Here is a 26,133-nt window from a genome sequence, read left to right as displayed (position 1 = left end):
CCTGGCGCTGTGAGGCAGCAATGCTAACCCACTGTGCCACCGTCCGGTCTGAGGGCCTGGGAGTGAGTGAGGGATTGATTCAGCCTTGGGGAGTGTGGGACTGAGGGAGTGCTGTACTGTCGAAAGTGCCATCACTAACTGAGCTCCAGTCAGCCTGGATGTTAAAGTTTCCAGTTGCAGAGCAAGGCCAGCCCTGTCCAGCATTCAGCCCGAGGCCCGCATCAGGATTTACTGGTAATTTTCCTGGGTGCTGTTTGTTGGGACCTTTCAAAATGACTGCTTCCTTAGCCCACATAGCCAGAAGCTGGATTGAAATGGTGCCTTAAACATCCCAACAACAACATTCATTTCAAAAGATTCAGATGATTTATTGGCTCCAGTGCTCTTTGGGTTGTTTTAATGATGTGAAAGACCATAAATGCAAATTGTTCTTATCCGCTTATTTCAGGGAACCAGGAAATTCTCAGTGTGGAATTATCACAACTGAGCAAGGATGGGACAAAGTAAAAGAATAAAGATTAGAAACTGAAAGAAGAGATTAACAATGTGATAAAATACCATTCTAAAAGTGAAAACGAATCCTGGAATTGCCCATAAGGTCAATCAGCATTTGGAAGATGGAAACCAGGTTGCTGTTTTGATCAGGGGCCTAGCATTTCCCCTTTTTACTAAAATTAAAGTGTTTATTTTGATCTCTGTACCTGAAATAATCTTTTTGTCCACATCCTGTGCGTGGCTGTCCCAGGATATTTACATCTCGGAGCAGTTGGCTAAGGATAGGCAATAAATGTCCAGCCAAAACCATATCCACTGAACAAATAAAACCTTTCAGGCTTCCTGCCAATAAAGTATAAATAAAAGGCACAGTCTCTTTTCAAGCTTTACTCAGGTTGTAGAATATTAGCACAATTTCAGTTCTGTGCCAGTCTCGTTTTGGATTCAATAGTGTCAGTCACTCCTACAGACTGATCCCAGCTTTCTAATGCCCTGGTATTAACTCAGTGTCCAGTATCTTTTTTGCAATAGTGTAAACCTGGAGGTTGCAGTATGTCCCTTCAACATAAAAACTTGATACTGAGGCCTCACGTATTTTCCTCCAGGAGATACTTCAATGTTTGGTTGGATCTGATAAACATTCTGGTTAGACAAGGTTGTGCATCAATCTAGGAGTTGATTTAGTTAAAGAATACAGTCTACGCTTTATCATTGGCCCCATTTACACAATTTACCGTGCCACACCTTAGCATTATCAGATACAAAGCTCTCTATTCATCTAAATCATTATTAAATATAATGTAATCTCCAGTGAAGATCTCTGGGTTTAGTCACATCCTGCCTAGTGGATGATGCAGTGTTTGAGCAGAATAAATGGGCTGAAGTTGGGCAGTCAGATGGGAGGGCAGTGGTGGGGAGGGGGTGGGGAGATAGGAATTAGAATGAGGCTGGAAGAGAGTTGACAGGGGGTGAGTGGGAACCAGAGTAATGTGACCGACTGTTGTAAGCATCGATCCACTTGAAGTTGCGAGCAAATTAAAGAAACCTAAAGTTGATTATTACACATGGACAGTCTGATAGTCATCCGTAGAACCATTGAAAATTTATAGCACAGGAAGAGGCAATTCAGCCCATCTTGTCTATGCCAGCCTGATCACACCCACCTTGTAATCCCACCTTCCTGCACCTGGCCCATAGCTCTGTAGTTTACAGCACTTAAAGTGCAGCTCTAGGTATTTTTTAAAAGAGTTTTGGGACTCTGTCTCCATCACTAACTTGGGCAGTGAATTCTGGATACACACCATGCTCTGTGTAAAAAAGTTCTTCTTCATGTCCCCTCTACACCTACTTATTTTGAATTAATGTCCCTGGGTTCTAGAATTCTCCTCCAGGGAAAGCAAGTTTTTCCTGTTCGCTTCCCTTCATAATTTTGTACATCTCTATCAAGCCTTCAGCCTTCTTTGTTCCAAGGAAAATAACCCCAACCTATCCAATCACTCCTCATAGCTACACTTTTACTGGCAACTTCTTGTAAACCTCCTCTGCACCCCTCCCCCAGAGCAATTACATCCCTCCTGCAATCTGGTGACCAGAACTGCGCACAATATTCTGCCTGTGGCCTCTCCAGTGTTTTATACAATTCCAACATTATATGCTTACTTTTATATTCTATCCCTCTGCCAGTGAAGGAGAACATTCCATATACCTTGTTTGTTTGAATTACTGCCTTTAGGGATCTATATACTTGTACGCCAAGATCTCTCATCTACCCCTCTCAGTATATTCCCCATAACTGTTTGATCTCCCTAAATGCATGACCTCACACTTCTCTATGTAAAAATTCATCTGCCACTTTACCATCCACTCCACCAACTCATTGATATCATTTTGGAGATTGTATCTTCTACACTATCCATTACTCGGTCACCCTGAGCATTAATTCCAGACATATGCAGAAGACATTCAGCCTGTGTCCAGAACTGCCTAAAGGAAATCGGGATGTGGTGAAGGCAGGATCCCAACAGTGAGCAACAACACCCCAAAATAAAAAACTTGAATCACCTTTGAGGAAGGATAGTAGATCAGAAATGGAATCGGTCATTTAGTCAGTTTCTGTGGATCTCGATCAGTTTCCACAGACTAGGTCAGTTTCCCTGGACCTGGTCAGTTTCTCTGGACCTGGTCAGTTTGATGTGGATGTGACGGTGTTGGGCTGGGGTAAACACAGTAAGAAGTCTGACACACCAGGTTAACGTCCAACAGGTTTATTTGGTAGCAAACGCAAGGTTCCACAGAACTGGTCAGTTTCTCCTAACCCTATTTGAATTACATATGTATCCAACACTTGGAGGTTTTGTGGAAATGTTGCCACTCTGGTCATTGCTTCTTTGCTGCTATTTCCAATACTCTTTTATAAATTTTTCTACTTTCTCCACAGGGGTGTCGGTGAGATTAGAAAAATCTCCAAAAATTCTTCTTGGTGGCCAGCAAGCTGAATAACTGGCATCAAGTGGGGACACAGTTTGTTTTTGCTGCTTTCATTGCTCAGGTTATCCAAGTTTCTGCACTCTGAACATTGCATATTGAATTCCCTGAGCACTCACTCAGACACAAGATGTCACCTTACCCTGCCCGATGATGCAATTCCCACCATTCGCTTCTCAGTGAGTTCTTTCAGATGGATTAGTGCAAACTCTAAATACACAGAGTGGCGGAGTGTTCTCAGTCTAAGATCAGTCTTTATAGCATTTCTTGTCAGAGGGTCAGTGCTGAGGGAGTGCCACACTGTCAGAGGGTCAGTACTGAGGGAGCGCCACACTGTCAGAGGGTCAGTGCTGAGGGAGCGCCGCGCTGTCAGAGGGTCAGTGCTGAGGGAGCGCCGCGCTGTCAGAGGGTCAGTGCTGAGGGAGCGCCGCGCTGTCAGAGGGTCAGTGCTGAGGGAGCGCCGCGCTGTCAGAGGGTCAGTGCTGAGGGAGCGCCGCGCTGTCAGAGGGTCAGTGCTGAGGGAGCGCCGCACTGTCAGAGGGTCAGTGCTGAGGGAGCGCCGCGCTGTCAGAGGGTCAGTGCTGAGGGAGCGCCGCGCTGTCAGAGGGTCAGTGCTGAGGGAGCGCCGCGCTGTCAGAGGGTCAGTGCTGAGGGAGCGCCGCGCTGTCAGAGGGTCAGTGCTGAGGGAGTGCCACACTGTCAGAGGGTCAGTGCTGAGGGAGCGCCGCACTGTCAGAGGGTCAGTGCTGAGGGAGCGCCGCGCTGTCAGAGGGTCAGTGCTGAGGGAGTGCCGCACTGTCAGAGGGTCAGTGCTGAGGGAGTACCGCGCTGTCAGAGGGTCAGTGCTGAGGGAGCGCCGCACTGTCAGAGGGTCAGTGCTGAGGGAGTGCCGCACTCAGAGCAGAGATCCTCCCACTAGCCTATTCAGGTGGATTGAAAGATTCTCCTGCACTGTCGGAAGATCAGAACATCTGATGATAAAATCTTCCATTGTGGATGTGAAAAATTTCAATGGTACCAAGGCCACAAAGCTGTGATTATTAAGAAAATCACTGACAAATCACAACTTCCCATTTGTTTGTACATGTAACCATTTTATTTTACTTGCAATATTCTGCAAACATAGTATTTTCTCATGAAATGGGTCAGGTAGAGCACAGATGAAACACTTTTGTTACAAGTTAGCAGCTGGAACTCGAAAAGCTGGACTGTCCACTCAGAGAGGAGGAAAGAATTGTATTTATGTAGCAAGAAGATAAAGGTACATCTGTGTCAATACACATAATGTATGGACACAATTGTGCGTACACAAAATCACACATACACTTATGCATGCACACCACACACTCATGGCAACACTCAAATATTGAAAGTCTGCGACAGCTTAACTCCAACATGTCACAATGAACAATATGACAACAATCGGACAACTTGCCCTCAATGTCTCCCACTGCATAATTTATTCTCTTGTCAGAGGATTAGTCCCATTTCCCACCTTAGGAAATAAAAGAGCAACACAGCCTGACAGCCAAACAATTTATTCCCTTTTGAAACACAAGTGCTGTCCTTTTGTTTAGCTTTGCGTTGGAGGCGAGACTTTCCCAACTGAAAATCCTATCTGGTTCACTAACCTCTTTTCAGAAGGGAATCTGCCACCTTACCCAGTCTGGCCTATGTGTGACTCCAAACCCACAATAATGTGGCAACCCTGAATTGCCCCAGTGAGACACTCAGTTGTATAAAATTGCTGCAAGAAAATCAGCAGGAATAAAACTGGTAATGACAACTCAGCATCAACCCAAGAACCAAAAATGGCAACTGCACCTTCTAGCCAGTGTCAAACAGCCTGTCAGTCGTATTCACCAAATGATACCATACCGCCAATTTTCCAGAACTTCCATCACTATCCCTGGGTACGTCCTGTCCCATCAGCAGGACTAGTTCATCAGACGCTGGTGGCACAGTGCTATACAACCTAGGGGGGAGTGCCATGGGAGACTCTGTGATGACTCTGGACCTCAGCATCAGGTCAAATGTGAGAAAGAAAACCTGTTGGTTATCACCTATCACCCTCTCCCTCAGCTGCTGAATCAGTGCCCCCCATTCTGAAATCTAATTGGGAGAGGCACTAAGAGTGGCAAGGGCGAATGTATTCTGCTAGGGGACTTCAATGTCCACCATCAAGAGTGGCTCAGTAATATCAATACCAGCAAGATGGATGAGTTCTAAAGGACATGTTACTGCTAGACTGGCTCTGTGGCAGGTGATGAGGGAACTGACAAGAGGGAAAAACCTACTTGATCTAGATGACCCACATGAAATGGGTCAGATAGAGCACAGATGAAACACTTTTGTTATGAGTTAGCAGCTGGAACTCGAAAAGCTGGACTGTCCACTCAGAGAGGAGGAAAGAATTGTATTTATGTAGCAAGAAGATAAAGGTACATCTGTGTCAATACACATAATGTATGGACACGATTGTGCGTACACAAAATCACACATACACTTATCCTCACCAATCTACCTGTTGCAGATACATCTGTCCATGACAGGGTTGGTGGGAGAGGCCACTGCACAGTCCTTGTAGAGCCATGTTCACACTGAGGATACTCTCCAACGTGTTGTGTGGCATTTACACCATTCGAAATGGGATAGATTTGGAACAGGTTTAGCAACTCAAAATTGGGCAATGATTGGAGGTTGTGGACCATGAGCAGAATTGTTACGACCACAATCTGTAGCTTCATAACCCAACATATATACCCCCTCTCACTTCATTACCATCAACCATGGTTCAATGAAGAGTGCAGGAAGGATACCTAAAAATAAAATGCCTAAATGGTGAAACTATAGCCTTGCATGCTAAACAGCAGAAGCAACTTGTGAAATACAGAGAATCCCAAAACCAACAGAACAGATCAAAGCTCTGCAGTCCTGCCACATCCAGGAGTGAAGGTGGTGACACCATTAAACAACTCACTGGAGGAGACTTCATAAATATCCCTCAGTGGTAGGAGAGTCTAGCACATCAGCATAAAAGCCATGCCTCAAGTGTTTGCAACAATTTTCAGAGTGCTGAGCAGATGATCCATTTCGGCCTTTTCCTGAGGTGTTTGGTATCACAGCTGCCAGCCTTCAGCCAGTTTGAATCACTATACCCGGTATCAAGAAATGGCTGAAGGCACTTGATAGAAAAAAAAGCTATGGGTCTCGACAACATTCTAGTAATAGTGTTGAAGATTTGTGTGCTCCTAACTAGCTGCACTCCTGGCTAAGCTGTTCCCGTATGGCTACAATACTGACACCTACCAACATGGAACATAGAACAAAGAACATTACAGCGCAGTACAGACCCTTCGGCCCTCGATGTCGCGCCGACCAGTGGAACCAATCTAATGACCCTCTAACCTAAACTATTCCAATGTTATCCATATGCCTATCCACTGACCATTTGAACACCCTTAAAGTTGGCGAGTCCACTACTGCTGCAGGCAGGGCATTCCACACCCTTACTACCCTCTGAGTAAAGAGGGTAGTATGTGGCTCCACTGCCTTCTCAGAAGAGAATTCCAAACTAAGAGCTGTCTTGATAGAAAGTTCCCTTCCTCAGGAGACCTCTTCTATTTAACTACTAGTTCTAGTCTTTCCCATGAGGGGGAGCAACGTTCCAGAACTGCACCTGTGCCTGCAGAATCTTATATTTCAATAAGATCATCTCTCATTCTTCTAAGTTTCAGTGAGTGAAGGCCCAACCTGCCCCATCCTTTCTCATTAGGCAACCCTTCATCCCAGGAATCATCCTCATGATTTCACAGTTTTATGGCCCATTGTGTCACTTTCTTTGAACTGCTTCCAATACTTGTAACGTATATCCTTCATGTGCAGTTTTTCAATCAGCTGGAAGCCTTTCAGAACCTAGGGAATTTTGGAAGATTATAACCAATGCATCCACTCTGTGCAGCCACGTACAGATGCAAACCGTCAGGTCCAAGAGGACTTGTCAGCCTTTAATCCCATTAGTTACCTTAGTATCTTAACTCAAGGAATTGCTGATAGAGAGAAAGGGAGAGAGCTAGAGAGACAGAAGGACTGGCAGCAGGTTATATCACCCACGAGATGCACTGCAACAACTCATCAATGATCTTTTTACAGTATCTTCCAGATACATGGGGAACACCACCACCTGCAAGTTCCCCTCCAAGCCACACACCATCCCGACTCGGAAATATATCGGCCATTCCTTCACTGTCTCTGGACCAATATCCTAGAATTCGCTCCTTAACAGTACAGTGGGTGTACCTACATCATACAGACCGCAGAGGTTCCAGAAAGCAGCTCTCATCCACCTTTCCAAAGGCAATTAGGTCCAGGCGATAAATACTGTGCTAGCCAGCAATGCTAACATCCCATGAAATAATTAAACAAATATAAAATGGAGAACTCCAACTCCCCCCATTATCAGGGGTGGGGTGGGAGAGACACCCAACTCTTTCCTTCCTCATTATTAGGGGGGGTGGAATCTCTCAGGCTTCTGCCACACTTCTGCACAGAGCCACTGTTATTATACATTACCTTCCAGAATCCTACATTAAGCCACCCTTGGCAACATTTCTGTTACTCTCCCTGAGTCTGTTATTTGCAATCTGGAACCACACTGAAATTTGCTGTTTCCTTCTATTTTCAACCCCCTGTTATTTCCTGTATCTGAGTCCCAGAAGCCTCCCTGTATCTTGTTGTGTGGAAGACAACTGTTTACTAAATTGAGTAACGTTCTGCTCGAGTGAAACAATCGAACATCTCAGGTTCTTGATCAGGATGGCTCTTATTTTCTAGTGTTGTTAGATCCTTCCCATCACCCCCACTCCCCACCCCACCTTTAATTCCCTTCCCCATCTCCCCAGCCCCAACTCCAACTGTTACTCCCCATCCCTACCCTATTCCCCAACCCCATCGCTTCACACCCGCCCCCCCCACCCCCCACTGCAAATATATCTCCCACTGCCTGTTCATATTATTTCTTGGTGTTGTTCACATTATGCTTGAATCTTTTTTTGCATCTTTGGATTATTTTAAACAATACAAATTAATTCCAGTTTTCCAATTTCAGTAAAACCAGAACCTGTTTACCAGGCGAGTGTTCTGTTGGTGTACCAGTAGAAAGATTGGTGTCCAGTGAGATGGACAAGCACCCCGCAAACAGAGGATGACCTCTTTTTCCACTGAGTCTGTTATTAAAAATGTTTTGCAGCATTTTTTTTTAAATGTTGAAGAGCCCAGGGCAATGTCTGAAATGGGCAGACAAACTCTACAGGAGTTACTAAACCTTGGCACTGAATTTATCTTTATTGTCCTGTGACAGATCATCCATTTCAAATGCATCCCCTTCTTCTGTCAGCAGTTCTGCTCTTTCAAGCCCGTCCTCCTCTGTCTCAACCTTCAGGTAGCCGTTTCTCCCGGGCGCCTCTTCCTCATTTATGGGAAGTGTTGACTCATCACCTCCGTCACCGCTGATATAGACACACGCTGAGTAGGCTGTGCGTCTCTCCAGTCTATCCTGCACCATCTGGTGGATGTACATCAGAGGAATGGGCAGACAGGCAATAATAATTAGGAGGATCATAAAGGCCAATGCCCAGTTAGGATACTCCAGCATCTTCTCCTCTGCCTAGAAACACAGGAGAAATCAAAGAAGCAAAATCTTACACTGAATTCTCTATAAACCTCTAACGGAAGCATAGTCAAAAACATCAAAGTTACATCGGAGGCACAAATTACAGCCCCACTCATTACCATCAGTCTTCCAAATGTCAGTATAGTGACTCCAATGAATGCAAAGTTATACCCTACAAACAGTAATCTGGTATAGTTGGGCAGAGCATCCCAGGTGTGGCACACGCCTACAGTAAGGAGCACCCTTTTGTGACTGGATACTCCATACCTGGCCTGAGAGTGTTTGATGGGGAAGAAGTCTCACAACATCAGGTTTAAGTCCGATCAGTTCATTTGATAGTAATCAATAGTAAAATTGTAATTATCAAATAAACTGGTTGGTCTTAAAACCTGGTGTTGTGAGACTTCTTACTGTGTTTACCCGAGTCCAACGCTGGCATCTCTACATCAGTCTTTGATGGAGAAGACAGTGTAAAGGAAGTTTTACTCTGTATCTAACCCCGTGCTGTACCTGTCCTGGGAGTGTTTGATGGGGACAGTGTAGAGGGAGCTTTACTCTGTATCTAACCCCGTGCTGTACCTGTCCTGGGAGTGTTTGATGGGGGACAGTGTAGAGGGAGCTTTACTCTGTATCTAACCCCGTGCTGTACCTGTCCTGGGAGTGTTTGATGGGGGACAGTGTAGAGGGAGCTTTACTCTGTATCTAACCCCATGCTGTACCTGTCCTGGGAGTGTTTGATGGGGGACAGTGTAGAGGGAGCTTTACTCTGTATCTAACTCTGTGCAGTACCGGTTTTGGGAGGTTCTAAGCATAATGGTGTATGTCAGAGAGGAGTCTCATGGGAGTTTTTCCAGTAACATTGTTATGAATTTGGAATGATTTGAATCTATTCTAGGGCATGAGGCACTAAATATTCAGGGACTAGGTATGTGATCTGATTTGTGGATGTTTCCTGCAAGGGTCAATACACCATTCCCATCTTTCAAAAGCTTCACGAATCTTTGCCCTCTGCCCCACCAAAGCAGTGACGTATCCGTGTGAATTTCACCAGCGCAGCAGTGTTGCAGTTTCACCCCATTCTGATCAATGTTGCTCGGAGAGCTGTGAAGGGTAAAGCAATCCGGCTGCTATGGGATAACCATCACTTTCAGTTCCATCTGCATCTAAAGCAAACCCTGCACTCAACCTCTCTCTGCTTTAACCAAAATGATTCTGAGATAGGCTGTGATTGGACGTACCTTCTCTTGGTTCCATGCACGATACTGTGGATGCTTGAAGCACATGTGGATCAGGCTGGCCAAGAGCAGAGTTGCCATCATACAGGGACAGATAAACTTCCATAGATACTTGTACAGAACAACAGGACGATGATTAGTCATAGCATGGATGTCATCTATAAACCTGTAATAAATAATCTTAGTTACAATTCACTCAGAACTTCCAACCAGAGTTAGTGCTGGAAGAAAATCAAAATAAGTCGCGGTCCAGAATCTCATCATTATCCAGTCATAATTCCAGGGAGTGTTTGATGGGGGGGACAGTGTAGAGGGAGCTTTACTCTGTATCTAACCCCGTGCTGTACCTGTCCTGGGAGTGTTTGATGGGGACAGTGTAGAGGGAGCTTTACTCTGTATCTAACCCCGTGCTGTACCTGTCCCGGGAGTGTTTGATTTTGATGGGGACAGTGTACAAGAGAATATTAAGTCTGCCATCCAATGCTGACTCGGTTCCAGTCTTTCTTTGAAAGACCTTCATTTTTGGGCAGCCTTTAACTCAACCCCATGAAGAGCTTCTTCCTCCCTCATCCTCCAAAGACGGCACAGAGCAAATGACCACGAGTGCTTGGTAGCAGACACATTGTGTCAGAGATTGCAGCCTGAAATGGGAGACTCCAGACTCTGATCACTGCAGGAATACACAACATGTTGTAGGCTTACAAAACACCAATCCCCAACAGCAGCCCAGATGTTGTCCTGAGTTCCCTCATTCCCTCAGCACAGATATTAATCTGTCTGAGTACAAGGACTGACTCAGGACACTCTCCAACTTGCAATTCTAATGTCAAAAAGTCCAGACAGCAAAAAGGGAAAGGAGACGGGAGAAAGCTGAATTGGACAGAGGGAGTGAAGGAAGCGTAGGGTTTAATCTTCCGTGGAGTAACAGTCACCCTCTGCTCAGAGTCTGAACTGTCCAAAGTCTGTGATTGGACTGCGCTTCAAAGCAGCGGCAGGCCGAGGGTGAATGAAATAGCCTGTGGATCGGGAAGATGTGGTGGAAATAATAATAAACTAGCAAGAAAAAAAGGAAAAGAGGTGAGAGAAAGTGGGAGAAATAGGAAAGAGATAACAAAGATTAACAGACACACTGAACACTGAAAATGGAGACTGAGCTCAAAGACTGAGAACTTACTTATCAGCTCCATAGACCCACGCCACTGCAATCAACTCAAACAGAACCACCAAGATCAGGGGGAGAGTCGCAGAGTAATCATCAAACATGGTGACAAAGTAGTTTCCGGACCTCTGGGTAAAAATCATCCCAATAATAAATCCCAGTATGCAGCAGAACACTGGAAAAAAAGGACAAGTGAGATGACCGGGGGTCAAGGTTACGGGTGAAGCAGCTTTGAGGAGCTGAATGACCCCCCCACCCCACACACATCCCCCCCCATACACACACACACCCCCACCACACCCCCCCCCCCCCCCACACACCACACCCCCCCCACACACACACCACACCACCCCCCCCACACACACGGCCCCCCAGACACACACACACATCCCCCCACACACACACACACACCCCCACCACACCCCCCCCCCCCCCCACACACCACACCCCCCCCACACACACACCACACCACCCCCCCCACACACACGGCCCCCCAGACACACACACACATCCCCCCACACACACACACACACCCTCACCACACCCCCCCCCCACACACACACACCACACCCCCCACACACACACACACCCCCCCCACACACACACACACCCTCACCACACCCCCCCCCACACACACACACACCACACCCCCCACACACACACACACACACACACACACAGCCCCTCGTACACACACACACAGCCCCCCCGTACACACACACAGAGCCCCCCGTACACACACACACAGCCCCCTGTACACACACACACACACAGCCCCCTGTACACACACACACACACACACACACAGCCCCCCGTACACACACACACAGAGCCCCCCGTACACACACACAGAGCCCCCCGTACACACACACAGAGCCCCCCGTACACACACACAGAGCCCCCCGTACACACACACACAGCCCCCCATACACACACACACACACACAGCACCCCGTACACACACACACACAGAGCCCCCCGTACACACACACACACACACACACAGCCCCCCGTACACACACACAGAGCCCCCCGTACACACACACACAGCCCCCCGTACACACACACACAGCCCCCCGTACACACACACACAGCCCCCCGTACACACACACACAGCCCCCCGTACACACACACACAGCCCCCCGTACACACACACACAGCCCCCCGTACACACACACACAGCCCCCCGTACACACACACACAGCCCCTTGTACACACACACACAGCCCCTCGTACACACACACACAGCCCCATACACACAAATCCACCCCCCCCCCCACACACACACAGCCCCCCGTACACACACACACAGCCCCCCGTACACACACACACAGCCCCCCGTACACACACACACAGCCCCCCGTACACACACACACAGCCCCTTGTACACACACACACACAGCCCCTTGTACACACACACACAGCCCCCCGTACACACACACACAGCCCCTTGTACACACACACACAGCCCCCCGTACACACACACACAGCCCCCCGTACACACACACACAGCCCCCCGTACACACACACACACAGCCCCCCGTACACACACACACAGCCCCCCGTACACACACACACAGCCCCCCGTACACACACACACACAGCCCCCCGTACACACACACACAGCCCCCCGTACACACACACACAGCCCCCCGTACACACACACACAGCCCCCCGTACACACACACACAGCCCCTTGTACACACACACACAGCCCCTCGTACACACACACACAGCCCCTTGTACACACACACACAGCCCCCCCCGTACACACACACACAGCCCCTTGTACACACACACACACACAGCCCCCCGTACACACACACACACAGCCCCCCGTACACACACACACAGCCCCTTGTACACACACACACACAGCCCCATACACACAAATCCACCCCCCCCCCCGCCCCCACACACACACACAACCAGCAAAAGCAGAACAAATTACCCAAGATATGTTGTGCTTCAGAGATGAGATTTGTGTGGAATTGGTGTGTTTAGTGGTGGGGATTGGGGTGGAGGGGGAAAGGGGAGGTGAAGGTGAATCTGAGCTCAGTAACAACAACAACCTGCATTTATATCGTGTCATTAAAACTGTAAATATCCCAAAGCACTTCACAAGAATGATTAGCAAGCAAGAAAAAAAGCTCTGTGGCACGTAAGGAGATATTCGGGCAAATGACCAAAAGCTTGGTAAAAGAGTTTTCAGGAATGTCTGAAAGAGGAGAAGCATGGTGAGGTTTAGGGAGGGAATTTCAGAACTCAGGGCTGAGGAGCCTCAAGGCACCGCTGCCAATGGGGGAATGATTCAATCATGGATTTGTAAGGGGGCAGTTGGAAAAGAGCAGAATTCTCAGGCAATTACAGGGCGGGGGGGGGGGGGGCGGGGGGGCGGGGGTGCAGTGAGGTCAGGCAGGGATTTGAAAACAAGAATGAGAATTTTGATATTGTGGCATTAATGGGTTTTGACCCAATGTAGGTTTTGGAGCATTGGGTATTAGCATTTGGCATGTACTTGGGTAAGGGCTGCAAGAGGCAGCGTAAAGACCGGGAGAGACGGCGTAAAGACCGGGAGAGACGGCGTAAAGACCGAGAGAGGCGGCGTAAAGACCGAGAGAGGCGGCGTAAAGACCGAGAGAGGCGGCGTAAAGACCGAGAGAGGCGGCGTAAAGACCGAGAGAGGCGGCGTAAAGACCGGGAGAGGCGGCGTAAAGACCGGGAGAGACGGCGTAAAGACCGAGAGAGGCGGCGTAAAGACCGGGAGAGGCGGCGTAAAGACCGGGAGAGGCGGCGTAAAGACCGGGAGAGGCGGCGTAAAGACCGGGAGAGACGGCGTAAAGACCGAGAGAGGCGGCGTAAAGACCGAGAGAGGCAGCGTAAAGACCGAGAGAGGCGGCGTAAAGACCGAGAGAGGCGGCGTAAAGACCGGGAGGAGTGGGTGTGAAGTAAAGTTGGCGTTGGCAGCAATATGTAGTAACTGATGCTATGTTTTTGGATGATGTCACCAAGAGGCAGCATGTAGATTAGCAATAGGAGGCTGGGAGATGGGGGGGTGGTTCAAGGTTAGATTTTTAGGGGACCTTGGAAAGTGTAGGATCAGAAGACAAAGCCAATGGAGGTAATTTTCTGGTTACAATTGGATTGATGAAAATGAAATCTGGTAAGGGAGACTCGCCCAGTGGGACAAAATTAGAGAGGAGTTTGAGGAAGATGGACTGGTCAATAATCAAATAGACTGCAGATCGAACATCACGGCCAATTGAAACGGAGACAGAGGGTTTTTCAGGTCCACAATGTTTACCATTGGTCACATTGGGTATTTGATAAACTATCATTCAATAACTACCCGTCTTGATTCAATCAGTCCAACATACATTACCTGTAAAAATGGACTTCCTTCTAGACAGAAAGGGGAAGTTGTCAAGGAGGGGAGTGAGAATTCCCTGCATGTTTCCAAACATTGTGCTCATCCCCAAGTTCAGCAGCATCAGGAAAAACAAGATAGACCAAAATGGCGACGCAGGGAAATGTGTGATGGCTTCTGTGAATGCAATGAAGGCAAGGCCTGTCCCCTCAACACCCTGCAACAGACAGTCAATCAACACATCAGGTAAACTTGATCAAGCAGCATCTGATTTTCAGGCAAAACCGCTTAGAGTTCTAATAGTCATAAAATATTTCCTCATTTCCCCTTTCCCCACGGCACACAATCCCAATGGATCAAACCCTTTCCCCATTGTACACAATCCCAATGGATCAAACCCCTTCCCCACGGCACACAATCCCAATGGATCAAACCCCTTCCCCACGGCACACAATCCCAATGGATCAAACCCTTTCCCCATTGTACACAATCCCAATGGATCAAACCCCTTCCCCATTGTACACAATCCCAATGGATCAAACCCTTTCCCCACTGCACACAATCCCAATGGATCAAACCCCTTCCCCACTGCACACAATCCCAATGGATCAAACCCCTTCCCCATGTACACAATCCCAATGGATCAAACCCCTTCCCCACTGCACACAATCCCAATGGATCCAACCCCTTCCCCACTGCACACAATCCCAATGGATCCAACCCCTTCCCCATTGCACACAATCCCAATGGATCAAACCCTTTCCCCATTGTACACAATCCCAATGGATCAAACCCTTTCCCCACTGTACACAATCCCAATGGATCAAATCCTTTCCCCATTGTACACAATCCCAATGGATCAAATCCTTTCCCCATTGTACACAATCCCAATGGATCAAATCCTTTCCCCATTGTACACAATCCCAATGGATCAAATCCTTTCCCCATTGTACACAATCCCAATGGATCAAACCCTTTCCCCATTGTACACAATCCCAATGGATCAAATCCTTTCCCCATTGTACACAATCCCAATGGATCAAATCCTTTCCCCATTGTACACAATCCCAATGGATCAAATCCTTTCCCCATTGTACACAATCCCAATGGATCAAATCCTTTCCCCATTGTACACAATCCCAATGGATCAAACCCCTTCCCCATTGTACACAATCCCAATGGATCAAACCCCTTCCCCATTGTACACAATCCCAATGGATCAAATCCTTTCCCCATTGTACACAATCCCAATGGATCAAACCCCTTCCCCATTGTACACAATCCCAATGGATCAAACCCTTTCCCATTCACCCCCATTACACAGGGTCCTAATGGTTGGAAGCCCTTCCCATTCACCCTCACTGTTCTGAATCATTATTTGATAAGTTTGAAGAAACAGATGACCTTTTGCATTTCTTGTTGGAGTTTACACTCCTGGATATGATGATGTGCTAACACTGAGCTCACGGAGTCAAACCATTCTCTGTACTGCTTGTTCGAAACAATCGAAAAGTTGAGAGATTCTGGGATTAAACTTGTGTTTAAAACTCCATTATTGATTAAGTCAATCACTTTGAGGCTGTTCCTGAAACACAGCAATCAACAAATCAATATCAGCAATCTATTAATGATCGACCAATCAATAAGTACACACCATGAAAACCTGTATCACTCCCAAAATCAACCATCAACAAACTCAGCGTGATCCAGAGAGTGAATGAGTCCCATTGTTAAACCTTCCCCAGAACTTACACAGGATTAAACCACTGACTGAATCATAACATCATTTACACTTTAAAATCGCTTCACAGCAGCCAGCACATAATCCTTTCATAATGCTTCAGATATCCAATTACAATCTCATTTAATTCCAATTTAAACCCCATATTTAATCACTTTCTTCACAGAAAGGAGGTGACATTGCTCAGATTTCTCACAATTGTTGAAGTAAACAGGTGCCAGACCTTTGCACACATTTCTGAGTGAGTACGTTCGCTCGGAATCCCAGCACTGCAAAGACAACCAACGTAGCAAACACAGACGTCAGGAAGTTGATGAAGGAGACGAGGAAAGCGTCAAAATGGCAATTATTTTTGCGGCTATTGTAGCTGGAATAAGCAATGATGCTCCCAAAGCCTAAGCCCAAGGCAAAGAACACCTGGGTGGCAGCCTGTCGCCAAACTTGGGTATTCATCAAACTCTCCAGCTGCAAAACATACAAACAAATCAGCTTTTAAATTTACAGCAATTATAGAAAATACAGTCAGGATTTTATCCGTAATTATCACTGAATTTACTCACTAAAATTTCTATTATCAGTGTACCACTCAGCCAGATTCCCAGGACAGGTACAGCACGGGGTTAGATACAGAGTAAAGCTCCCTCTACACTGTCCCCCCCATCAAACACTCCCAGGACAGGTACAGCACGGGGTTAGATACAGAGTAAAGCTCCCTCTACACTGTCCCCCCATCAAACACTCCCAGGTCAGGTACAGCACGGGGTTAGATACAGAGTAAAGCTCCCTCTACACTGTCCCCCCCATCAAACACTCCCAGGACAGGTATAGCACGGGGTTAGATACAGAGTAAAGCTCCCTCTACACTGTCCCCCCATCAAACACTCCCAGGACAGGTACAGCACGGGGTTAGATACAGAGTAAAGCTCCCTCTACACTGTCCCCATCAAACACTCCCAGGACAGGTACAGCATGGGGTTAGATACAGAGTAAAGCTCCCTCTACACTGTCCCCCCCATCAAACACTCCCAGGACAGGTACAGCACAGGGTTAGATACAGAGTAAAGCTCCCTCTACACAGTCCCCCCATCAAACACTCCCAGGACAGGTACAGCACAGGGTTAGATACAGAGTAAAGCTCCCTCCACACTGTCCCCCCATCAAACACTCCCAGGACAGGTACAGCATGGGGTTAGATACAGAGTAAAGCTCCCTCTACACTGTCCCCATCAAACACTCCCAGGACAGGTACAGCATGGGGTTAGATACAGAGTAAAGCTGTCCGACAAGTGATCTCTATAAACTCAGCAGATTTGGGGTCAAATTGTTATTCATTCGTAGGACATGGATGTCGCTGGCTGGCCAGCATCTATTGCCCATCCTTTGTTGCCCTTGAGAAGGTTGTGGTAAGCTGCCTTCTTGAAACGCTGCAGTCCACTCGTACTGCTGACATATTATTGTTTTGGAATGGGATATGAATGTTACAATCTATTTTCATTTTGAATTTCTGTGTTTTGTAACAGAATTGTTCCTTGGTAGGTTGTTGCAGAAAGTTAAATCTCACTGGATCCAGGGTGAGGTATCTAAATGAAGACAAAATTGGCTTCTTGACAGAATAAGAGTTCTCACAACACCAGGTTAAAGTCCAACAGGTTTATTTGGTAGCAAAATCCACTAGCTTTTGGAGCACTTGCTGTGAGTGGGAGTTCTATTCCCAAACAGGGTATATAAAGACACAAACTCAATTTACAGAATAATGGTTGGAATGCGAGTCTTTACAGGTAATCATGTCTTCAAGGTACAGACAATGTGAGTGGAGACAGCATTAAGCACAGGTTAAAGAGATGTTTATTGTCTGTACCTTTGACAAGCGCTCTGAACGCTAGTGGTGTTTGCCACCAAATAAACCTGTTGGACTTTAACAGGAGACTTCTTACTGTGTTTATCCCAGTCCAATGCCGGCATCTCCACTTCTTGACAGAAGCCAGAGGGTGGTTGTAGAGAGCTGTTTCTCAAACTGGAGGCCTCAGGGATCAATGCTGGGTCCACTGTTATTTGTCGTTTATATTAATGATTTGGATGTGAATATAGGGGGCATGTTTAGTAAGTTTGCAGATGACACTAAGAGTGGTGGCACAGTGGACAGTGAGGAAAGGTATCTCCACTGGGAGGTATATCAACTGGGCCAGTGGGCTGACGAATGGCAGATGGAGTTTAATTTAGACAAATGTGAGGTGATGCATTTTGGAAGACTGAATCAGGGCAGGACTTACTCAGTTAATGGATGTTGGAGAGAGTTACGGAACAAAGAGATCTAGGGGTACAGGTTCATAGCTCCTTGAAAGTGGAGTCACAGGTGGACAGAGTGGTGAAGAAGGCATTCGGCATGCTTGGTTTCATCAGTCAGAACATTGAATACAGGAGTTGTGATGTCTTGTTGAAGTTGTACAAGACATTGGTAAGGCCACATTTAGAATATTGTGTACAGTTCTGGTCACCCTATTATAGAAAGGATATTATTAAACTAGAAAGAGTGCAGAAAAGATTTACTAGGATGCTACCAGGACTTGATGGATTGAGTTATAAGGAGAGGCTGGATAGACTGGGACTTTTCTCTCTGGAGTGTCGGGGGCTGAGGGGTGATCTTATAGAGGTCTATAAAATAATGAGGGGCACAGATCAGCTAGATAGTCAATATCTTTTCCCAAAGGTAGGGGAGTCTAAAACTAGAAAGCATAGGTTTAAGGTGAGAGAGGAGAGATACAAAGGGTCCAGAGGGGCAATTTTTTCACACAGAGGGTGGTGAGTGTCTGGAACAAGCTGCCAGAGGTAGTAGTAGAGGCGGGTATAATTTTGTCTTTTAAAAAACATTTAGATAGTTACACAGGTACGATGGGTATAGAGGGACATGGGCCAAGTGCTGGCAATTGCGATTAGCTTAGGGGTTTTAAACGAAAAAGGGCGGCACGGACAAGTTGGGCCGAAGGGCCTGTTTCCATGTTGTAAACCTCTGAGACTCTACGAGTCTCTCACTGAAGGCCCTTCTCCAAGGAGCCCTGAGGGATATACTCTCAGCATCTACTTGCAGAACATTCAAGTAGTGAAACCTCACTAAGGTGGGATAGTGAGGGGATTCGAGGAAAGCAAACAACGAACCTACTGTTTATGAACAATCCTGAAAGGGAGAATGAATTTGCTTCGGATGCTCCAATTTCCTTCCACAGTCCCAAAATGTGGGAGTTAGGTGGACTGGCCGTGCTAAATTGCCCCTTAATGTCAGGGGGATTAACATGGGTAAATCTGAGGGGTTATCAGGATAGGGCCTGGATGGGATTGTTGTCAATGCAGGCTCGATGGACCGAATGGGCTCCTTCTGCACTGTAGGGATTCCAGGAACGCTATTAGAACACCAGGCGCTGCCAACTGTGGGGAGGAGCTGCAGAGATTGGCTGCCTCCAGAATGTCTGGATCTCAATCAGGATAGCAACAGGGATGTATAATTAACATAATGTCGTTAAGCATGGCAAGGTCAAAGGAGATCAGTATCCAGGTATGTGTTGGTTAGTTGGATTAGCCATGGTAGATGCACACGGTTACTGGGATAGGGTACAAGGGAGGGCCTGGATGGGATGCTCTTTCAGAGTTGGTGCAGATTCGATGGGCAGAATGGTCTCTTTTTGCTCTGTAGGGTTTGTTTTTTCATTCATTTGTGGGAAATGGACATCGCTGGCTGGGCCAACATTTATTGCCCATCCCTAGTTATCCTCAGAGGGCAGTTCAGAGTCAACCCCATTGCTGTGGCTCTGGAGTCACATGTAGGCCAGACCGGGTAAGGACGGCAGATTTCCTTCCCTAAAGGACATTACTGAACCAGATGGGGTTTTCCAACAATCAACAACAGTTTCATGGTCATCAGTAGATTCTTAATTCCAGATTTAAAAAAAATTGAATTCAAATTTTACCATCTCTGATGGTGGGATTTGAACCCAGGTCCCCAGAACGTTAGATCAGTTTCTGGATTAATAATTGAGCAATAATTCCACTGGGCCATCGCCTTTCCCTCTACTGATTCTGCTGCACTTCAACATCCAGTAATCCCCATCGGGAACCAGGGACCCCGAGTCCATTTCACAGAGCGAAGCCCCTCCCCGGTCACTGAGCGAAGCCCCTCCCCGGTCAGAGTGACGCCCCTCCCCGGTCAGAGCGAAGCCCCTCCCCGGTCACTGAGCGAAGCCCCTCCCCGGTCACAGAGCGAAGCCCCTCCCCGGTCACTGAGCGAAGCCCCTCCCCGGTCACTGAGCGAAGCCCCTCCCCGGTCACTGAGCGAAGCCCCTCCCCGGTCACTGAGCGAAGCCCCTCCCCGGTCACTGAGCGAAGCCCCTCCCCGGTCACTGAGCGAAGCCCCTCCCCGGTCACTGAGCGAAGCCCCTCCCCGGTCACTGAGCGAAGCCCCTCCCCGGTCACTGAGCGAAGCCCCTCCCCGGTCACTGAGCGAAGCCCCTCCCCAGTCAGAGCGAAGCCCCTCCCCGGTCACTGAGCGAAGCCCCTCCCCGGTCACAGAGCGAAGCCCCTCCCCGGTCACTGAGCGAAGCCCCTCCCCGGTCACTGAGCGAAGCCCCTCCCCGGTCACAGAGTGAAGCTCCTCCCCGGTCACTGAGTGAAGCCCCTCCCTGGTCAGAGTGAAGCCCCTCCCTGGTCAGAGTGAAGCTCCTCCCCGGTCACTGAGTGAAGCCCCTCCCCGGTCAGTGAAGCCCCTCCCCGGTCACTGAGCGAAGCCCCTCCCCGGTCACTGAGCGAAGCCCCTCCCCGGTCACTGAGCGAAGCCCCTCCCCGGTCACTGAGCGAAGCCCCTCCCCGGTCACTGAGCGAAGCCCCTCCCCGGTCACTGAGCGAAGCCCCTCCCCGGTCACTGAGCGAAGCCCCTCCCCGGTCACAGAGCGAAGCTCCTCCCCGGTCACTGAGCGAAGCTCCTCCCCGGTCACTGAGCGAAGCCCCTCCCCGGTCACTGAGCGAAGCCCCTCCCCGGTCACAGAGCGAAGCCCCTCCCTGGTCAGAGTGAAGCCCCTCCCCGGTCACTGAGCGAAGCCCCTCCCTGGTCAGAGTGAAGCCCCTCCCATAGAACCATAGAAAATTACAGCTCAGAAACAGGCCTTTTGGCCCTTCTTGTCTGTGCCAAACCATTTTCTGCCTAGTCCCACTGACCTGCACTTGGACCATATACCTCTACACCCCTCTCATCCATGAACCTGTCCAAGTTTTTCTTAAATGTTAAAAGTGACCCCGCATTTACCACTTTATCCGGCAGCTCATTCCACACTCCCACCACTCTCTGCATGAAGAATCCCCCCCTAATATTCCCTTTACACTTTTCTCCTTTCACCCTTAACCCATGCCCTCTGGTTTTTTTCTCCCCGAGCCTCAGTGGAAAAAGCCTGCTTGCATTCACTCTACCCATACCCATCAAAATCTTATACACCTCCATCAAATCTCCCCTCATTCTTCTACACTCCAGGGAATCAAGTCTTAACCTATTCAATCTCTCTCTGTAACTCAGCTTCTCAAGTCCGGCAACATCCTTGTGAACCTTCTCTGCACTCTTTCAACCTTATTTACATCCTTCCTGTAACTGGGTGACCAAAACTGTACACAATACTCTAAATTCAGCCTCACCAATGTCTTATATAACCTTATCATAACACTCCAACTTTTATACTCGATACTTTGATTTATAAAGGCCAATGTTCCAAAAGCACTCTTTACGACCCTATCCACCTGTGACATCACTTCTAGGGAATTATGTATCTGTATTCCCAGATCCCTCTGTTCTACTGCACTCTTCAGAGTCCTACCATTTACCCTGTACGTTCTACTTTGGTTTGTCCTTCCAAAGTGCAATACCTCACACTTGTCTGCATTAAACTCCAGCCCATTTTTCTGCCTGGTCCAAGTTCCTCTGCAAGCTTTGAAAACCTTCCTCACTGTCCACTACACCTCCAATCTTTGTATCATCAGCAAATTTGCTGATCCAATTTACCACATTATCATCCAGATCATTGATATAGATGACAAACAACAATGGACCCAACACCAATCCCTGCGGCACTCCACTAGTCACAGGCCTCCACTCAGAGAAACAATCCTCCACTACCACTCACTGGCTTCTTCCAATGAGCCAGTGTCTAATCCAATTTACTACCTCCCCATGTATACCTAGCGACTGAACCTTCCTAACTAACCTCCCATGAGGGACCTTGTCCCCTGACACTGAGTGAAGCCCCTCAGTCAATGAGTGAAGCCCCACTCAGAGTGTAGCCCCTCCCCACTCAGTGTAGCCCCTCCCCACTCAGTATAGCCCCTCCCCACTCAGTGTAGCCCCTCCCCACTCAGTGTAGCCCCTCCCCACTCAGTGTAGCCCCTCCCCAGTCAGAACATAGCCCCTCCCCAGTCAGAATACAGCCCCTCCCCAGTCAGAGCACAGCCCCTCCCCAGTCACTGAGTGAAGACCTTGCCCACTTTCCCTTTACCTTAGGTGTGAACATGTAGCGAATTCCATCCAAAGAACCTTCTAGAAGGAGGCCTCGAATGAGGAAACAGAAAAGCACCACGTATGGGAAGATGGAACTGAAGTACATAACCTGCAGGATAAATGGCAGCACTAGTGTTATAATCTCTGATAGTGCAATGTAGAAATGTTCAGGCATCATGTGCAAGTATTTGAGACTTGGGAATGTTAAATCAATTCTCCTGGGAATCAAAGACCATTCAGCCCATTCCAGAACCCTCCTCATTCAATCTACATGGACCCAAAGCTGTGGTGCCTCCCCCCCTCGCTCTCCTCACCCTCGCCCCCCTCATTGAGCTGAACTGTGCTTTTTTTATTCATTTGCATTTATTGCCCATCCCTAGTTACCCTTGGAGGGCAGTTGAGAATCAACCACATTGCTGTGTCTCTGGAGTCACATGTAGGCCAGACCGGGTAAGGACGGCAGATTTCCTTCCCTAAAGGACATTACTGAACCAGATGAGTTTTTCCAACAGTCGACAATGGTTTCCTGATCATCAGTAGATGCTTAATTCCAGATTCGAGTCCAAAGATGTGCAGGTTTGGTGGATTGGCCATGCTAACTTGCTCCTTAGTGTCAGGGGGTCTAGCTAGGGTAAATATACGGAGTTATGGGAATAGGGCCTGGGTGGGATTGTGTTTGATGCAGGCTCGATGGGCTGAGTGGCCTCTTTCTGCACTGTAGGATTCTATGATTTTTTTACTGAAGTCAAAATCGGCAATTTGCCATGGTGGGATTCGAACCAGGTCCCCATTTCAAACCGCACATTCCCTCCAACATTATGGCCACTTAGTTTCTATGTTGTATTGTCTATCCCTGTCCTGGGCTTCACCACTGAATTCCCATTTTGGCACCGGGCTCTCAATCCGATTCTCTCTAACTCCACACGATGTGTGGAATGTGGATCTGTTCCTATCCAGCTCTACACCAACCCTCACCCAGTACACCTGGCTGGCATTGTGCCACACAATTCCATCACTTTTTAAGTCCTGCTGCTTTTTACTTACTCCATCGGTCACTCCCCCTTGCAATCTTTAACTTTCCCACTTTGCGCTGGTGTGTGTGACTCCAGTACTTGTAGAATGTAAGACGCAGCAACAGGCCATTCAGCCCTTCCAGTCTGTCCCTCCCTTCAATACAGTCAGGCTGATCTGATCATGGTCTCAACGCCATTTTCCTGTCTGCCTCCATAATCTTTAACTCCCTCGTTTATCAAGGATCTAATTCAGCCTTGAATGAATTCAGTGACCCAGCCTCTTTCTAGGGAAGAGGATTCCAGACAAACAGCACTCAGAGAGATGCAAGTGGAGCTGCCTCAGGTTCTGAACCTGACCCCACCCCCCCAACCTTCTCAAATTCCATCTCTCACCCCAAACCTTCAAACACCTCCTTCAATCCCATCCCTACTCTGACAAAGCTCTTGGGATATGTTCTAAATGGAAGCTGCTCAGTGGAATCTGTTCTTCCCCCCAGTCAATATTCAGAAAGATAATTCTCTCTCTGACAAACCAATTCCCCCCCGGGCTGGAAGGCACACGGGGGGGGGGGGGGCGCAGGCACACGGGGGGGCGGGGCGCAGGCACACGGGGGGGGCGGGGCGCAGGCACACGGGGGGGGCGGGGCGCAGGCACACGGGGGGGGAACTGGGGGAGGGGGGGGAACTGGGGGAGGGGGGGGGAGGGGGGGAGGGGGAACTGGGGGAGGGGGGGAGGGGGGGAACTGGGGGAGGGGGGGGAGGGGGGGAACTGGGGGAGGGGGGGAGGGGGGGAACTGGGGGAGGGGGGGGAGGGGAGAGGAGGGATGGGATGGGAGGGGGGATGGGAGGGGGGAGGGGAGGGGGGGGGGAGTCCCACCCACTGGGAGCCCACTCCTCACTGTCTGTAGAAATGAAGATACTGGAGGTATGAACTTCATCCGTTACCTTCCCTGAGGATTTGATTCCTTTGATCATGGCGAGACAAACAATCACCCAGGCAGCAAAGAGGCAGCCAGTCATGGTGGGATCCAGACCCCCACTCTCACTGATGGAGCTGGTGATATTCAGGGCCTCACGGTACCAGAAGTAGGTGGTGGGGGAGCTCTCCAGGCACTCGGTGACTGTGGCACAGACAGATAAAACACCACAACATTGTAAACAGCAGGGAGCTGGCAGAGCTCTCGGGGGGGGGGAACAGGGGCTGAGGATGGGGGGAAAGGGTGGGAAGTGAGGAAGAAACTATGGTGGAGAGACAGTAATTGAGGAAGTTTGGCTGTACCTGCTGCTGTCTGGTTGGGGAGAGAGGGACACGACTGCCAGGGCAGTGGATACTGGAAAGAATGACCAAAGTAAAACAGACTCCAGCTGATGATGACATTGTAATAGAGCGAGACAAGAGAACAGACCTACAGAAAGGAGAAAGAGACACATCAGTGACCTCAACTCAAATACACTCCAAACTTCATATAAAATTATAGAACAGAATTCACCCACACTGATCCCCTCTAGCCACCATCCCTACCCCCCACTGTCCCCCCAACCCACACCATCCCCCTGTCCCCCAACCCACCACCCCCCACTGTCCCCCAACCCACCACCCCCCACTGTCCCCCCAACCCACCACCCCCACTGTCCCCCCAACCCACCACCCCCCACTGTCCTCCATCTTCCACTGACCCCCACCAACCCTCACATTGTACTCACTCCTATGGTCTCCCCCCAACCCTAACTGCTCACTAACCCCACTCCTACTGTTTTCCCCCAATCCTAAACCCCACTGTCCTCACCCCACTGTCTCCCTCTAACCCCCCCCACTGTCTCCCTCTAATCCCACCACTGTCCTCACCCCCACTGTCTCCCTCTAACCCCCCCACTGTCCCCACCTGCGCCCCCCCCCCCCCCACCCATGGTTCCCACCATGCTTTGTCACCCCCACCCCGGGGGTTCTATTCCTGCAGCATTGCCAGTCTCGTCCATCACAGATTAATCTGTGAAAGTCTGGAGCATTTGCCACCATCCCCACCCACTCAGCTGTTTAAATAACCCATTTCACTGTGCAGCCTGGTGGCCCAGGTCACAGCTCCAGAGACCTGGGTTTGATTCCCACCTTGGTTACTGTTTGTGGAGTTTGCACATTCTTCCCTTGTCTGCGTGGGTTTCCTCCCACACTCCAAGGATGTGCAGGGTTAGGTAGATCGACCATGTTAAATTGATCCTTAGTGTCCCAGGATGCGTGGATTAGAGGGATTAGTGAGGTAAATACATGGGGTTAGGGGGATAAGGTTTGGGTGGGATTGTTGTCGGGGCAATGGCCTCTTCCTGCACTGTAGGGTTGCTGTGTTTCAGACTCTGATAGAGTTCCCCCAGCCCATTGCCTCACCCACCCTCCTACCCATAACTCACACCAACTTCTCCCAACCCAGCACTCCCCACACCCTCATCCAC

At 48.7% G+C, this 26,133-nt stretch overlaps 1 protein-coding gene across 1 annotated transcript; it reads right to left on the bottom strand.

Annotated features, from left to right (window-relative positions):
- Nucleotides 1-7,960: 7,960 nt before the first annotated feature.
- Nucleotides 7,961-25,094, bottom strand: LOC145338818 (sodium-dependent neutral amino acid transporter B(0)AT2-like; the record flags this gene model as incomplete). Its single annotated transcript, XM_080183229.1, has 9 exons — nt 7,961-8,644; nt 9,889-10,051; nt 11,060-11,219; nt 14,427-14,628; nt 15,816-15,996; nt 16,376-16,617; nt 22,674-22,784; nt 24,634-24,809; nt 24,968-25,094. Coding segments are annotated over 9 exons (1,710 nt in total), but the record flags the coding sequence as incomplete, so codon positions are not given.
- Between the last annotated feature and the right edge of the window lie 1,039 nt (nt 25,095-26,133).

The sequence above is a fragment of the Carcharhinus amblyrhynchos genome, unplaced genomic scaffold (assembly GCF_965287045.1).
Source record: "Carcharhinus amblyrhynchos unplaced genomic scaffold, sCarAmb.v2.hapA chromosome_186, whole genome shotgun sequence".
In the NCBI taxonomy this organism is placed as follows: Eukaryota; Metazoa; Chordata; class Chondrichthyes; order Carcharhiniformes; family Carcharhinidae; genus Carcharhinus; species Carcharhinus amblyrhynchos.
The sequence above is the reverse complement of the archived record's forward strand: the minus strand, read 5'-3'. Positions and strand labels throughout refer to the sequence as shown.